The 15164-nt window shown below is 41.9% G+C and overlaps 2 protein-coding genes across 4 annotated transcripts; both read right to left on the bottom strand.

The window, feature by feature from the left end:
- Nucleotides 1–33: 33 nt before the first annotated feature.
- On the bottom strand, nucleotides 34–10044 carry rpgrip1 (RPGR interacting protein 1). 3 transcript variants are annotated; one of them, XM_063470182.1, is made up of 31 exons: nucleotides 9781–10044; nucleotides 9345–9483; nucleotides 9077–9130; nucleotides 8851–8971; nucleotides 8419–8624; nucleotides 8224–8326; nucleotides 7881–8021; nucleotides 7010–7115; nucleotides 6898–6921; nucleotides 6650–6796; nucleotides 6469–6542; nucleotides 6147–6352; nucleotides 5952–6058; nucleotides 5814–5864; nucleotides 5546–5725; nucleotides 5337–5454; nucleotides 5017–5180; nucleotides 4591–4936; nucleotides 4334–4494; nucleotides 3752–3984; nucleotides 3539–3654; nucleotides 3039–3259; nucleotides 2909–2950; nucleotides 2625–2809; nucleotides 1980–2058; nucleotides 1779–1842; nucleotides 1533–1627; nucleotides 1185–1374; nucleotides 1008–1092; nucleotides 760–887; nucleotides 34–384 (listed from the first exon to the last, which is right to left on the bottom strand). In XM_063470182.1, the coding sequence occupies exons 2-31, from the start codon at nucleotides 9430–9432 to the stop codon at nucleotides 146–148; spliced, it is 4074 nt and encodes a 1357-aa protein (XP_063326252.1). In that variant the 5' UTR covers nucleotides 9433–9483; nucleotides 9781–10044; the 3' UTR covers nucleotides 34–145. The 3 variants fall into 3 exon arrangements, with proteins under 3 accessions (XP_063326252.1, XP_063326255.1, XP_063326254.1); XM_063470185.1 differs by having other exon boundaries at nucleotides 7881–8018; XM_063470184.1 differs by having other exon boundaries at nucleotides 8851–8968.
- Nucleotides 10045–10360: 316 nt separating this feature from the next.
- Nucleotides 10361–13816, bottom strand: LOC134619566 (E3 ubiquitin-protein ligase TRIM39-like). The gene is made up of 7 exons (XM_063465465.1): nucleotides 13196–13816; nucleotides 12993–13088; nucleotides 12298–12531; nucleotides 11960–12107; nucleotides 11785–11811; nucleotides 11509–11654; nucleotides 10361–11399 (listed from the first exon to the last, which is right to left on the bottom strand). Exons 1-7 carry the CDS (start codon nucleotides 13814–13816, stop codon nucleotides 10968–10970), a joined length of 1704 nt encoding a protein of 567 aa, XP_063321535.1. The 3' UTR covers nucleotides 10361–10967.
- Nucleotides 13817–15164: the final 1348 nt, after the last annotated feature.

Genomic DNA, 15164 nt, shown 5'->3' with positions numbered 1-15164 from the left:
AAAAAAAATCAAAATTACATAAACTTCAAACAGATTTTTATGTCTTTCAAAAATGAATCTTTATTTCTTTCCATCGGGAATGTTGATGAGGCTTTAAAATGGGAAGTGAAAAAGCAAGGCTCATCCTCGTGCTTCACTTTTACTTTCAGTAGAAATCACTGTTATCATCATAATCTATCACTTGTAACTGATCCTTTTTCTTTTCTTTGCCTTCCTCCTCCTCCTCTTCCCCTTCTTCCTCCTCTTCTTCTTCTTCATCTGTTTTCTCATCTTTCTCAGTCTTGTCCTCCTCGTGAAATTCCTGGTATATCCCAGTCAGAGCTTTAGCTGCTTCTAGAGATACTTTGAGACTTCCTATCACCTCGTCTTCATCCACGCTCACAACTGGCAGGAAGAGAAACCATTTGAAAGAATATTATGATTTCTACAAATTAGATGTAGTCAACAGTCATTTTAACTACTATGAATTAATGTGAAGTGTCTTGAAGGTTTCCTTCACATAATAAACCATATCCATTTATCTTCATGCATGCTCAATCATCCAGGTAGGGAAATCCCAAAAAGTTGATTCTGTTAATCTCGATGTGTGTTTCAGTGGGAGAAACATTTCGTCAACCATCCAGACTGAGTGAGCGAAGAAGTCACTTGGATGAGTGACGAAATGTTTCTCCCACTGAAAACTCTGCATCGAGATGAACAGATTTTTCAACTTTTTGGCATATCCATTTAATAAACACTGCTCAAAAAAACCTCACGCACTATCAAGCTGCTGTTCAATGACATCATTTCCTGTGAGCAGCAGTTCCTGTAGGTTCAGAAAAGCGTGTCCAACGTCCACACACTCCTCGTTATCGTCCATTGGCTCACTGACTACTGTGAACCTTAACCTGCCGTGACACGTACAGACACACAAACTTAAATTTAGAAGCAAGACTTTTCAATAGCAGAGATATTATTAAACTTCTTAAGTCAGATTTTAACGTGTACAATTTCTTTGCAAACACTACCTGCCCTGGCTGGGGTCAGTGCCCTCCAACATCGTGTAAAGATACTGTCTAAGTGGAGTTGACTGTGAACCATCCACATAAATCACTGAGAAAGAAACAGAGAGATTTTGAGTCTATTTAAAATTTTTAAAGTTCAAAGTTTATTGACACAAACATGGACAGCTCACCAACTCTTACCTCGTGTAAAGTTGTAGTGAATCTCCTCTCCTTTGGTAGGTTTGCGGAGGGACATGGGTGTTTCTGTTGTCTCCATCGGGATGCCCAGCAGCCGATATTCCACGTACACTCGCTGTACTGACTTATCCATCGCCACATGTGAGGAAGGCTCAAAAGTCAGGGACAGAATCTCCACTCGAAGCTTTTCTCCCTGAAATACAATGACAAATGTTGGCCTCCACATTATTTCCAAAATAAAAGCTCATATTGTGTCCCACTGTAGCGCTATGTAGAAGAGCACAGTAAAGACAGTATGATTATAAGGTTTCCTTTGTTATCTGTTGTTGCTCTGTTTTTTCAGACAGTTACCTTCCTCATTTTCCGTTTTGGTGGTATGACAATGATGTCACTTTGTGAGGAACTTGACTCAGAAGATTCGGGGGCTTCACTGTCCTCTGCAGCAGCTGTTTAGTCAAAATCAAAGCACTATCAGTACTGAACTTCTTCAGATGTCCTCAGTCTTTTTTGTTTGCATGTTTAATGAATGGCAGAATTAAGCTTTAAATTGCTGTAAGCAACCTAAATCAAGCGTGTTGTTTGTAAATGAATAGTTACCACTCTCACTCCTGTCCTCTTCTTCACCCTCAACCACTGACACCTGATCCACAATGGAAATGTCCTAAAAAAAATTAAATAAGAGAAATGACACGTAAGCCCATTCACAATCAAGTTCTCGCTTGTGTCTTTTCATTCTAAATTTACATAAATTAACTTTTCACAGCATTGTTTTGAATACAAGAAGGTGATTGAGCTGACCTGAGTTCTGGCATCGCTGACAGAGCTGACCCTCGACACAGTGGTGGGTGATTGTCTGGAAGATGTCCTCTCTGAATACCTTAAATAAGATTTAATACATTTTTAAAAATTAATCACGATCTTCTTACAAAATTTCTTATAAGTGATGGATGGATAAAACTGTTTTAAATAAATGTGATGCTGAAAGCTTATTTTGTTTTGTACCAATAAATAGTTGGTTTTGCAAAACATGAAGGTCTCTGTGTGGTGTTTGAAATGTCAAAAGTCTTATTTCCAGCGAAAGAACCACTGCCCTTAGTGATTGATATTATTTGTTTACTATATTATTTACACATTTGGTCCATGTCAGGTTGCATAAAAGCTGGTGCCAATCCCTGGACAGATCACTCAGAGCCAAATGTTAACACTCTTACATGATCTAACACTTATTTGTCTTTCCTAACTCTATTCTGGGAGAGTCAATCTTAAGCTGTTTCTGCTCAGCTCTGCTGATGATCATAAAAGTGATGGTTGAAACTTCCAGTCAATTATTAAAACAATTAAAACTGATTATTATGGATTTTAAAATCTTATTTGGTTTTCATATGCAACTATTTTCAGTGATATCAACTTTAAGAAGCGCCCCTTATATTAAAAAGAAATTACTTAGTAGCTGGCAAATGAGAAGGTGTGGTCAGTCTTGGCTCAGGTGTCAGATGAGGTGTTCTCTGGTAAAGCTCAGGCGACCTCTTAGTAGACCTCTTTCTGTCTGTAGACAGTGGCCTCACAGAAGTGGTTTGCTCTGCTCTTACATCCTGTGAGCTCCTCTGCTTGGTGGGTGGTGGCCGAGGCTGTAAGCCGACAAATATTGTATATCAGTGCACAAACAAACATGGCTGTATTGTGTGCTGAACTACCTCACCCACACATTCTTCAGATTAAAACCCTACCCAGGCTTTCATCTCTTTCTGCAAAGGCTCAGGTTTCCAAGTCTGTGAAAAAAGCCATAGAAAAACAGATTTTGAGCTATAGGGGATAGGAAGTGTCATTGAACACACAGATATCATGCACTTTCCTCACCTTCACTCTGGGCTTAGCTATGGGTCTCTGTGATGCATCATCCTTTTCTCTTCTCCTCTCCTCCCTTTCACTGCTTTCCCATGCTCTGCCCTGCACGTCCACTCTGCTTCCCTGTCGGCCTAGCAAGGCATCCACTGGTGGCTGGAATGGGTACTTCCATTTCATCATTACTCTGACCATGCCCCGAGGTCCACCGGCTGGATCTCTCAGCACATAATCCCCTGGCAGAATAGAAAGAAACTTGGCGAGATATCCAGCCTTTCTGGTTTTTGAGTAATGCTACAAAACTGATTCAGAAACAGATACTTTATAACCTGTATATGATCAGTTTCCCTAAACAAGCATGTAAATAGGTTAAATAAAAGTATTATAAACCAATTCTGTGTTACTTTGTAGATACTTTGTAGCAACTTTTTTTCCACCTTCATCAACATTAATGTCTCCTGGAGTTATGGATGCAGAAAAATCATGCAGTTCTTTTACTTTTCTCCATCCCTCACCTCTGATCTCTCTCCCTGTAGCCAGGGTCCGCAGTGGTATTGGGGTTTTGGCCAGATAAGGTGGCGGTATCTGGTCATCACTGTCATCAAACAAGTACACCCACAGACTGCTTGACCTGAGAAAAAAGTGCAATTGAGTGAAGTTAGCAGGCTGTTAAAGGTGAGATTAAATAGAAACAAAAACAAAAGAAAACCCATTTTGAACTAGCGTACCTGAGGTACTGCAGCACATCTGTTGTTATTGCAAGTGGGTAGCTAGTAGCGTCATTGAACGCTGGATCAGCTGTGCACTTGATTGTTTGAGAGACATGTGGCGGCAGGTCGTAGAGCCTGTATGTCAGGTAGGCATCAGGAAGTAGTCCTGGCCATCGAGCGCTGAGGCCCACACAGCGTTCCAGCATTACCACCAGTTCATTGGGGATTCCTCCACCATAGTCATGTAACTCCTGCCATAAATATAAATAGAGTCATAAATAGATTCTGTACATGTTTGGAAGCAGAGCATCCAACTTTAAAAGGCTACTTCACCCAAACTGGACTCAAATTGGACCCCCCCCCCCCCCCCCCCCCCCAAACTAGAAGGTTAAATAAAATGAATGCATTTTGTAACAAATACATACACTTAACTGTAAAGCTAATACTGAACAAGGTGACAAGGGGCACAGATTTGCCTTAACACACGTGAACATACGTGTAGCTCATACAGTAGGTTCAGTATGAGCTGGAAGGCCAAATTGTGTGTATTCCCAGTGTGGACACACTGTGCTTCATCAGCTTATCTTCTCTCTGTTTTACCTCATGAATGCTGTCTTGCCACCCAAGGGTGATCTGCACAGGGCTTCTCTGTCTCACTGTTTTCCAGTCAGCTCCACTCTCTGCCACAGTGGCCACGGGCTCTGCAGGAGGGAACAGACGTGCCCAGAAATCCACAACACCAACAATTTCACCCTCGTGTCCTAAGAGGGAGACAGAAAATAAAATGAAAACATTTCTAGGAGATCTTTTTTTTCATCTATGCAGTGGAATTACCAAAACAACTTCTCTTTACACACCTTTAATATTCACGTGTCCACCAATACGCTCTCCTCTCCTCTCTATGGCACCCATTAGAGACATTTGTCCACTTCCGTGGGTCACAAACCGGACTCCTCCTAATGCCTGGTGGAGCTCTACTCTGACTCTTGACCCCTGACCTCCCAGCCGGCCCACATCCCGGACTGTCAGGCAGTAGCGGGATGTGAAGCCATAATTGGGCTGGCTTCCTGACACCAGAGGAGTAGAGTGCATCTCAAAGTCCAGCAGGCTGTATGTGCAGAAGCTCACAATATCTTCACCTTTATCTGCCCCTGGATGGATGCCCCCCATAATACGCAGTCCTGCTGGGGTGAAGGTTGCAGCCTGGTGGTGGGAATGAGCAGTTATCATAACCTTTGGGAAAACAGCTTGAAATTATTCAGGCTCGGGATGTGAGTCTTTACCTTCAGGTGGATCTCTAGCAGCGACTCCCCAGCCTTGAGCTGAGAGAATGACATGTCATCCTCAATGGGCTGCACCACCTCCTGATCTCCAACTGGCCAGGTGTACTGTACTGGTATGGTACGTTTGTAGTTCCTGGGGCTGTATGCCAACTCTTTCAACTGGGCTTTAGGTACAGAAGAGAAAATAAAATATTTGGAGATTCTGTCTAATGTACATCATTTCTTGCACGTCAAATAGTAAGTCTGAGTAACTAATTAGCAATTGTTTGTCGTTCTTTACTATAATGTAGAAAGGGTTGCTGTCATTTTCATCATCACACCTTGTAAACTGTTGATCTGCAGAGCTCTTTTTGATAGCAGTTTGTCTTTCTCTGCAATCCTCCTCCTGCTCTCCTCTCTCTCTCTCTCCACCTTCTGGCTAACTGTACTTAACTCTTCCTTTGAGAAGAAAATGGGAGAAATTGAGAAAAAATGGCGATGACAGCTATGTTCCACATAATTCACATATGCATTTAAAAGCTGAGCAAACCTGCAGGTCTTTACTGATTTGGTGCTCCAGCAGTAAAAGGTTTCTGGTTTTCTGTAATTCGAGCACAGTCTCAGCATGCGATGCCTGGATATTCACCAGCTCACCGGGTGAATCTTCCAACTTCCCATCAGCCAGGAGGAAACGCAAACCCTCCTTGCTCTCCTGCTGCATTCTAAATGCCTGCAGTGAACACAACACAAGGCTAAAAAAAAAGCAATTTATCTACTAATTTATGTGGTTTGTTTGTCTAACAGGGTACAGTGCAAACCTTGATCTGCAGAAGGGTTTCACTCAGCTCCTCAACGCTCATGTCAAACTCCTGGAAGAGAGGGAACCGTGTCACAAAGTGTGCTTAAAGCAACAATAACACACAGAAAGTGTAAATTAGCTGCTGAAAACTTCGGACCTTGCTCACAGAGTCCAGCCTGTCCTGCAGAGCAGAGACCTGCTCCTTGTACCTGAGCGCCTCCTGTTCCAGCTGCTCTTGTTTGTCTCTCATAGACAAGGAAAGCTCTAAATGTAACAACAGAAGTGAACAAACGGGATTGTTATTACACAACCTGTTTGCTTTGGACGAGCACATGCTGAAAAATGAAGAGACCTCTTTCTTGCTCCATCTGCTCCTCCAGTATCTCCTTCTCTTGTCTCAGTTTCTCCTTCTCTACTTCCAGCCTGCGCCTGTCTTCCTGCTCTGCCAGCAGCATTTCCTCCATCCTGCTGATATTATTCCCGAGCTTCTCGCTTGTCTGGAGCACTTCTTTCTGTTTTTCCACCTGGTGATCATGGTTGCTTTGAGAAGATAAAGTACTGAAAAAAGACGGTGGAAAAGAAGGTTTAAATAACCACTGAAACAACAGGTGATGTTTTGTGGTTTATATTGGAATTAATAACTTTCTTTGGTCTTGAAGCACATATTGTTTTACCTTTCTAGCAGCGTGTCATAGTTTCTTTTAATCAGGTCCCTCTCTCCTTCCAGGTCTGATATCCTCTCCTGCAGCTGATAGAGAAATGATATATTATATGATCTCCAGATTTTTTGTAATGAACCATCTGTCATTTTTGAGGTTCTCTCTTAGATTTTTTCATGCAGATGAGGTAGTGTACCTTGTCGAGGGTTTGCAGAGACAGGGTCGTGTTGGTAAGCTGTCCCTCTAGTTCCAGAGCTTTTTGTCTTTCCTGTTTCAGTTGTTCAGTCAGTTCCTCCACCTTCCCCAGCAGAGCTCCCTGACTTTCCCTCATTGATCTCTGAGTCTGATAAAAAAACATGGCAGTCAAAATTACAATTAGCGGTTTTTCAAATTTTATTTACCTGAAACATCAGCTGAACTTTATCAGTGTGCTGAGACCTTTACCTCTTCTAGCTGATTCTCATAAGCCTAGAAGGAAAGCAAAATGTCTAGTAAGCTGAAACAAGAAGTTCCTGTGACATAAGAAAAGAAATGTTTGACAGACAGTGTTTCTGACCTCTTGCAGGTTGGTGAATTTCTCCTCTGTAACTCTCAGGGCAGCGCTCTTTTCTGAAAACTGCTTTTGCAGACGGATTAAATCCACATTCTCCCTGATAGTTATTCTGGTAGAGACAAATAATTTTGGACATATTTGATGGATGAATTTACTTATGTTTGTGTTTAAAGTTTAAGATCACAGGCTTATTTTCTGTCCTCGCCATTACAGCAGTGGATGCTCAAACATGATGAACGCTTTAAACAAGGCTTCATCTCAGACAGTTCTATTTTTGCTTTTTCAGTTTTTGTTGATGACAAAGAGAGGGAACAATCCTGATGTTTGCTCACACCTTCTGTTTGCAATTTGCAGCCAATAAGAAGAAAGTTCAAAAAGGAGACTGAGGAGCTACAACACACAGTGAGCTTTCAGACAGTGAGTGGGTTGAATGGACAGGCTGTGCCAAAGCCCAGTAAAACATAAACAAGACTTATTTTAAATCAGCTGATTCACTCACTGGTGAACTGTGCAAAGCTTGTCTGGTAGAGTGTGAAAGTGAGCACAAAGGGCTCAACTCAATTCAAGTGTACAGCTGTGATACAACGTGTGAGATTATTGTATGATATGCTGAGAGGATACATGCTGTATCATGCACACAGGCACTTAGCTCTACAATGCTGCCATTTAACGTTCTTGTTTAGGAGGAAATGCTACAAGCGGCACAAGCAAATTAAAGTCAAATTAGGACGCTGTCATGCTGAGCATTCACAGTTACTCTCACAGTGAACATAAATATCCCCCAAAAAGCCTTTCAAATAATGCAGTAACATCAATTATCCTATTTTATTTAATTGTTTCATTATTGTCTCTGTGATGTCTCTGCTGTAGCTACCGGTGTCTGTCGGCCTGTTGCTTTCTCATCTCTCGAAAGGTCCCCTCAATCTCTTTCTCTTTCTCTCTCAGTGAGTCTCTGAGCGCCTGGGCAGTTAGTTCCAGCTCTGCCACCCTCACCTGTTCTGTCATAGTGGACCTGCTGGGTGGGAAAGGCACAGTGAGATCATGATGAGACTCTCAGAGTTTTTTAGTGCAGATGTTTTCGTTGTCGCTCATTAATGAGCGTCATGTGATTTACTTCAGCTACGCAAGAGTGTGGTCAGTCATGTCACGCTAAAGGATGATCTGCTGTAGCTAATGGATCATTTGGTCATTTAGCACATCACACATGGGACACTTACAACCTCTCCATCTCTGCCCTGGTGTCTTCCAGTGTAGGGCCATATCGAGGTGGTGCAGTCTGGGCTGCCCTCCTCATTCCACCGTCTCCATCCAGATTTTTACCTAACAACACCAAGACCAGGGAAGGAAAATAAAGAGATTTAAGAGGGAAACACTGCGGCCTCTATTCTTGTTGTTGTTGCTGTTGCACACACCTTTGCTGAATTTGTAGGGTGTGCGAGCTCCCAGATCCATAATGTGGTGCTTGGCCAGGCTGAGTTTGTTCTGCAGCACTCCTTTCTGGCTTTCCAGCATTGCCACTCGGGCTTCCAGCTCCTGTATTGTGTCCTCCATGTCCCTCTCCTTAACACCACTGGAGCCAGGACTGGTCTGACGAAGACGCATTAGCCTAGCAGACATACTGAGGCAAAGCAGAGAGGTTTAATTGGCCACAGTTTGAATTAGCTGACAGGTGTTCAGTAAGTAAGTGCCTTTAAAGAGTGCAAAAGGCACTCCTTAATCTATCTTTGGGGTTTCAATATTACTTTCATCTTATTGCCAGTAAATAAATTTTCATTAATATGCTCCATGTTGTTCAAACGTATGGAATGAGGTTCAAAAAGTGTGTGTTTTTGTGTGTGTGTTACCTGCGTAGTCTCTGGTCCTGGGTGCGTGTGTGTTGTTTTAGCACACTGTTCTCCTCCTGCAGTCGGAGGCACAGGTCCTCCAGGTGCTCTCTGGGAAATCGAAAAAGGCGCTGAGGGTCTGCTGGACAGGGAGATGGAGACACAGAGAAAGCACACACAGACATGAAAACTGAAGATTCTGTTGTGTGACTTCCATACAGACTATAAAAACCTGACGCGCTTTTACCTTTTGTCCTCATGACATGATGCTTCTTCCAGGACTTGACATCCCGTAGAGTATCTGAGAAGATGGCAATAAGGGGATATTTGCAGAATTATTCCTAATGATTTACAGTTTATTTATTGCCTAAACCCTGCTCATTATTAATAAACTGAGCTAAATTGTAACATTCATTGGCATTATCTCTTTGACGCTTGTACTTCAAAGTTTTGGTTTATTTTCTTCAAGTTGTGTTTTTAAGGACAAACAAAAACACATATCAGTACAAACCAACCTGGGACAGTTGGCATCAGTCCCCCTCTCATCATGCCCACATCCCTCACTGGGAGGTCCCCAGCTGTCTCGTCCATCACCGGCGACATTACACCGCTCTTCACAGACTCATCTTCTCATAACCGTCAGCCTTACAAAACCTGAATTTGGTTCAAATGAGGTTGAATTGCTGAAGACGAAATACCTTAATACTGCAAATATGACATGTTTTAAAGTTTCACCATGGTAACCACACTAAACGGCTTACAGCAATTAAAAACAGAGAGAGAGAGAATAATTGCAGGGTCTCTCTACAGTCTAACGGTTTTTAAAGATATTCCAAAGTGACTATTTTAAACTGTAATGTGCTCAATGCCCAGAAAAGCTAAGTTTTTTTTTTTTAAAAGAATTCAGACTTCAACACTGAAAGCTTTCCTAATAAGAGCTATTTAACTCACCGTGTGGTGTTTCCTGCTTGAGCCTGGTGTCCAGCACAACCAGGCAGGCTTTCTTTATGTCTGTGCTTCCCGTCCAGATTTAATCCCTCTTAAGACTTTCTTCTTTCGTTCCTTCCCAACCTCTGTTAGCTTAGTCTTCACAGAGAGATGCTTTCTACTTTAGATCTATGTTAATATATTTCTGTGCATAGATGTAATTCAGTGAGAAACATTAGTATATAGTAGTAGTATATCGTGGTCCAATCTTGAAGTAGTGTTCCACATGCGTGGATGCTAATCCTATTTCCATGCTAATCTGATTAGCGAGCATCAGGTTGTAGATTAAGATGTGCTCTGAAATCAGTTTGTAATTAGGTTATAATGACAGAGGAGAGCTGTTATTAGAGTGAAGCAGGTCTCAGATCTGTTTACTGAAGCACAAGGGAAGCAGATAATAAATAAGTGGGTGGAGGCTGTAAGCATATACAAAATCCAACAGCAGCTGATTGAAAAACTCACAACAAGTATGGTTTTACTCAAGGTCACTTTTATTACAGTAATTTTCAGAGGCTAAGAATTAATTGACTGACAAGCAGTTTCATGGCCTGATGGTTTATTATACCGTGACAAACGAAAAGGACATACGAAGATGATTCAGTCAATTCATTAAGTTGCATTTGTACGTTATAGATTTTCAGTGTCGTTTTAAATACAAGGATTTACAAGAACATTACATCACTGTTACACTCAAGAATGGGAAGGCCAGAAAACAGATTAAACCAAGACGAACTTGTATCAGGATGATGGGAGGAGAAACGTGTGGAGAAGGAAAGAAACAGCTGATGATCAGAAGCATATGGTGGGACCAGTGTTATGGACATGTATGGTTGCTGTGGCACCCAGTCAGCAGTGTTTATTGATGATTTGACAGCTGATAGAAGTAAAAGGATGAATTCTCTAGTATACAAGCCAGAATACAATATATCCTATATATAGAAATAATTATTTTACAGTTGCTAAGCAAAGCAACTAGAGTTTGAGGTATTTATTGAGAAAGAAGGAGTATTTATTTTATGAACAGTTTCATTCAAAAATTTAATACTAACTTTACAATTTGCATGCAGTTTTTAAATGTTTAAAAAATATCTTCATGCATAACAAAACAGGGAACAGTTTAATGCAAAAAAACAAACCCAGACCGACGTACATCATATAGTGATGTCATCTAAATCCTTGCCTTCATCGATTCCACTGACTTGGCGGATGATAAGTGGTGATTTGTTGCTGCCGTTGTCACTCATGTCAGGGTTAAAAAAGGGAAGCATGGCGTCGGTGAATTGGACGCATTTGAAAGAATAGATGTGTGACTGGGTCTCTGCGTCGTAAAATGACACCCTGCCTTCCTCATAATCCAAAAACACCCCAACGACATGTGGTCTCTGAGCGAGGCACAGCAGCTCTGCCTGTCCAGCACATGCCCGGTACTCACTGCCCTTCCTCAAACAGATAGTCCAATAACCATCTTCTGGACACAGTGTGACCAAACCTTTCCTGTTGACTGATTCTTTAGCTACACCTAGATCCCAGGCTGTCTTGTCTCCGACATCCACCTCCCAGTAGTGCCTTCCTGTGGTGAATCCCTGTTTAAGGAGAGAGCTACACATCACTGACTGCCCATTTATCCGTGTATCACAGAGAGCAACAAAAAGACAAAATGTTTAAAGGGGAACCCGCTACATCTTTAATTACCTTGAGGGCGAGGACACATGGCGCCGTGTCAAAACGCTCTGGTATGTCAGCCACGTTTTGTTCAGCATCTCCATCCCAGACCTGCCTCCCATCCTCTGATAAAACCAGCCAAGGGTTGGCTGTCCTGGGGTCCAGCTCAACATCAGCTGGTAGGAAGACACAGTTTATGTAGGACTTATTTCTAATAAGAAAATATTTTTTGTGTGGTTTTCTGTTTTGTCAAAGCAGGAAATATAAATGTTCCCTTTCATGACAGTTAACAGTGAACACTCTTACCTGCATACTGCTGAATCTTCTCATGCTCTGCAAAAAGATCAGAACATACGGTCAAAAATACTCCACCCATGTGTGATCTTTGATTGCGATGTGGTTTGAAAGCAGCTGTTCAGTCATTTAATGTAATGATGTTGACAAAAAATAAATACATTAAAAAAACAGAATAGATATGAACCTTGAATGGAAAGTTTTTTCAGCTCTGATTGCAGCTGCTGTTCAATGCTGACCACTGCTCTCCGTAATATCCCCAAACTGGTGTCTGCATGGACGATGATTTCAGAGCAGGATTTGGCAGATGGAAGAGAACTCAGAGCTGGAAACCTCTGACACAAAGAAGAGAAAACTTACTTTAAAAGCAATGATTTACAATACAAAGTAGGATGATTAAAAAAACGGGATAAATTAACAGCAAAACAATGGCAAATGATCCGTCTCCCACTGAATGGGAGCCGCTTCCCGTGTGTTTTTTCTGTCTACCTCTCCACCTTCTTGAAAATAAACTAAATTCCTAACCTGTATGAGATGGAGGTGGTCATCCGTGTGAAAAAGCTGCTCCATTTCACTTCTTCTCCTCTGCAGTTCAGTGATTTCCAGCTCAAGTTCTGCAACGAGCCTGTCTGCCCTCTGCTCTGCTGCTGCCTGCCTCCTCTGGATCATCTCCACCAGCTCGGCTTGACTTCTCTCCATGGTACGAATGAGAGCGGAGAAAACCTGCACGCTTTTCTCTATGTCTCTCTTTGAATTTACCTATAGAGGGCATTAAGCAATACAAACAAAAACACATTTTTCCTCAGGGCAGCAAAAGGTTCAGCAGTAGATCCATTTGAACACATGTGGCTTTCAAGCAGAATAATACAAATCCCAGACAGTTGATTATGTCCATCTGAAGATTGTGTTGTCACTCATTTAAGTGAGTTCATCAGTCTCAGGACACTTACATAATGACTGAAACCAGCACCATTGCCTAACAATGTCCAGGACATAACACATCCTGGACAGGGAGGAATGCCTGTTTAAGCGGGAGACAAGGAGGCCATTTACGTAAAAAAGCAACTACGATGGTCAGTGGTCGCAAAAATTTGCATATTAATGACGATGAAACTGAGCTCATGGTCCATTGTTATGGAATGGTGTTAGTTTCTAGGTGCTTTAATCACAGCCTGAGAGGCTTAAACACCCAGATATTCTATGCTCTTATGTTAACTCACTTTGCTGAGCTCCACACATCGTTTAATCTCCTCCACTTTCTGCAGTCTGTCCTGGATCATTTGCTGAACATCACCCTCGATCCTCTTCATCTGCGCCTAAACGTTAAAACGAGGACAGAACCTTTAAATAGTTACAGTCTTATTCCAGAGTTTAGTTTAGCATTTAATTTAGCAAGAGTTCAGTGCTGCGGAGGAGTTCACACCTTCCTCTCTTGGCTTTCTCGTTCAACTGGGACCGTTTTGTGTGAGCGGTGGTCGGTTTCGGTGCACAGCACACAAACACACCTCTGGTCACTTCTGCAGAACAGCTCCAAAAGCCTTTGGTGCTTTTTACACATCCTGTTCTGCAGCATTGCCACAGGTTCAATCAGCTTGTGAATCTTCAAGGTGGCAACTCTCAGGTGAGGCTCCAGGTGCATCTCGCAGTACGAAGTCAGACACGTGAGGCATGATTTCAGTGCCTTAGTTTTTGTTCCTGTGCACACATCGCAATAGATGACTTTTTCTGTCACTGCAATCACGCCGTTCTGCCTTCTCGCTCGGATCTGCTCTGATATTTCCTTTGCAAAAGAGTTTTCACAAAGCTCAGGGCGGCCTTCAAAGACTGTGTGACATTTGGGGCAGCTAATTGCACGGCTTACGTCCCAGTGTGTTGTGATGCAGGTGAAGCAGAAGCTGTGACCGCAGGGGATGGAGACGGGCTCTGAGAAAACATCTTGGCAGATGGAACACTGAAACTGCACCTCTGACAGACGAAAACTATTGGAAGCCATCGCCTCAGAGCTGCAGAAAGAACAGTAGAGAGGAGAGAGCTTAGAAAACATTAATCATTTACTTTCTGAGTCACTGAGAAATCACTATTGGTAACACTGGGACATTTACAAGGCTAACAAATGACCTAAAACGCAGATCAAGGTCATTTTTCAAGGCATTTTCCTTATTGTCAGCTCTGCAAGTACTTGGCATAGAGCCAGACGCACAAACCTCCTTATCAATGGTTTGAAACAATTCAAAGCAGTTCACTGGACAAAGTCCAGCTGCATGGTGACATAGCTCAGCCTTTGACTTCCTCTTTAAGCTTAACTTTAAAAAAGGGCCTGAGATACTGAACAGACATACTAACATGCTCCCTCGTTTCCAACCATTGTAATTTGTCATTGTGGAAACTTTTCAGTAAAACATATTCCCTTAGGGGGTAAAAACTGACAGCTTCAGATATTAGTATACAGTATGTTATCTGTCTGGTAGAAAGCAAAGCAGATCAAGAGCAGAAATATCTAAAAAATAATGTTGAGTCATACCTAGTTCATCTCTCATCGTCTTTTGCTCTTACCTTTCCTGAATGCGAAAGCTGATCTCTGAGGCAGTGAAGCATAATACTAGCACTGTGGTTGTGAAGCCAAAGTCCTCCCTATTCAGCAGTTGGCACACCCACACGACTCTCCCTCTCATTCTCTTTTTTCTCCTTTGCATTTTGTTCCTGGGTGGGAGGAGTGAGGTCTGTACCAGGTGCATTGCTGGTTTTGTATTGTGTGGCAGTTCTTTGTATGGACGTATTGCTGCTGTGTTTGTATTGTGCATACCTTAAATGTTGATTTAAAAAAAATATATATATATTTTTGAACACGGATGATTTATCTGTCACCCATTTCTCATACTCATGCAATAGATTCACAGCTTAACATGCTGAAAAGATTTTCAGAAAACTGCAGCACTGATTGTCTGAAGACCTACTTTTTAAAAATGTCACCCATAAACCCAGTGAAAAAATCTTGGTGCTGCAGAAAGTCAATTTTCAGTTAAAGTGAATATTAATAGATGTTGACACTGAAAAAAAGAACAAAAGCAGAAGTTAGTCTCACCTCCTCAGAAGTATCCTCAGCATCCTTTAGATACATTGCATGCTTTAGATGCGATGGCAATGGCTGAGTTGATTCATATAGTACATTTGATTACATGATTACATGACTGAATTTGCTGAACACAAAAGAGAAAAAAGAGAAAAATCTATGTTGGCCTATTATATTTTAAAGGAATAAAATCTTCAAAACAAAATTTAAAATAAAAGACAAGTTAATACACACACACACACACACACACACACACACACACACACACACACACACACACACACACACACACACACACACACACACACTAAAGAGATTCAGG

Source organism: Pelmatolapia mariae, linkage group LG3_W, assembly GCF_036321145.2.
Source record: "Pelmatolapia mariae isolate MD_Pm_ZW linkage group LG3_W, Pm_UMD_F_2, whole genome shotgun sequence".
Taxonomy (NCBI): domain Eukaryota; kingdom Metazoa; phylum Chordata; class Actinopteri; order Cichliformes; family Cichlidae; genus Pelmatolapia; species Pelmatolapia mariae.
This window is presented reverse-complemented; position numbering and strand designations above follow the sequence as displayed.

Bases quoted from the DNA above. Each gene is read 5' to 3' on its own strand.
- rpgrip1 (XM_063470182.1), bottom strand. From the start codon at position 9,432: ATGTCGCCGGTGATGGACGAGACAGCTGGGGACCTCCCAGTGAGGGAT. The intron at 5,726-5,813 runs GTTTGCACTGTA...TGTTCACTGCAG, and splicing joins AAACCCTTCTGCAGATCAAG to GCATTTAGAATGCAGCAGGA. The intron at 4,937-5,016 runs GTAAAGACTCAC...TCCCACCACCAG, and splicing joins TGCTAGAGATCCACCTGAAG to GCTGCAACCTTCACCCCAGC.
- LOC134619566 (XM_063465465.1), bottom strand. From the start codon at position 13,816: ATGTTTTCTAAGCTCTCTCCTCTCTACTGTTCTTTCTGCAGCTCTGAG. The intron at 12,108-12,297 runs GTTAGGAATTTA...TCTTTGTGTCAG, and splicing joins ACCACCTCCATCTCATACAG to AGGTTTCCAGCTCTGAGTTC. The intron at 11,400-11,508 runs GTAATTAAAGAT...CTCCTTAAACAG, and splicing joins CATGTGTCCTCGCCCTCAAG to GGATTCACCACAGGAAGGCA.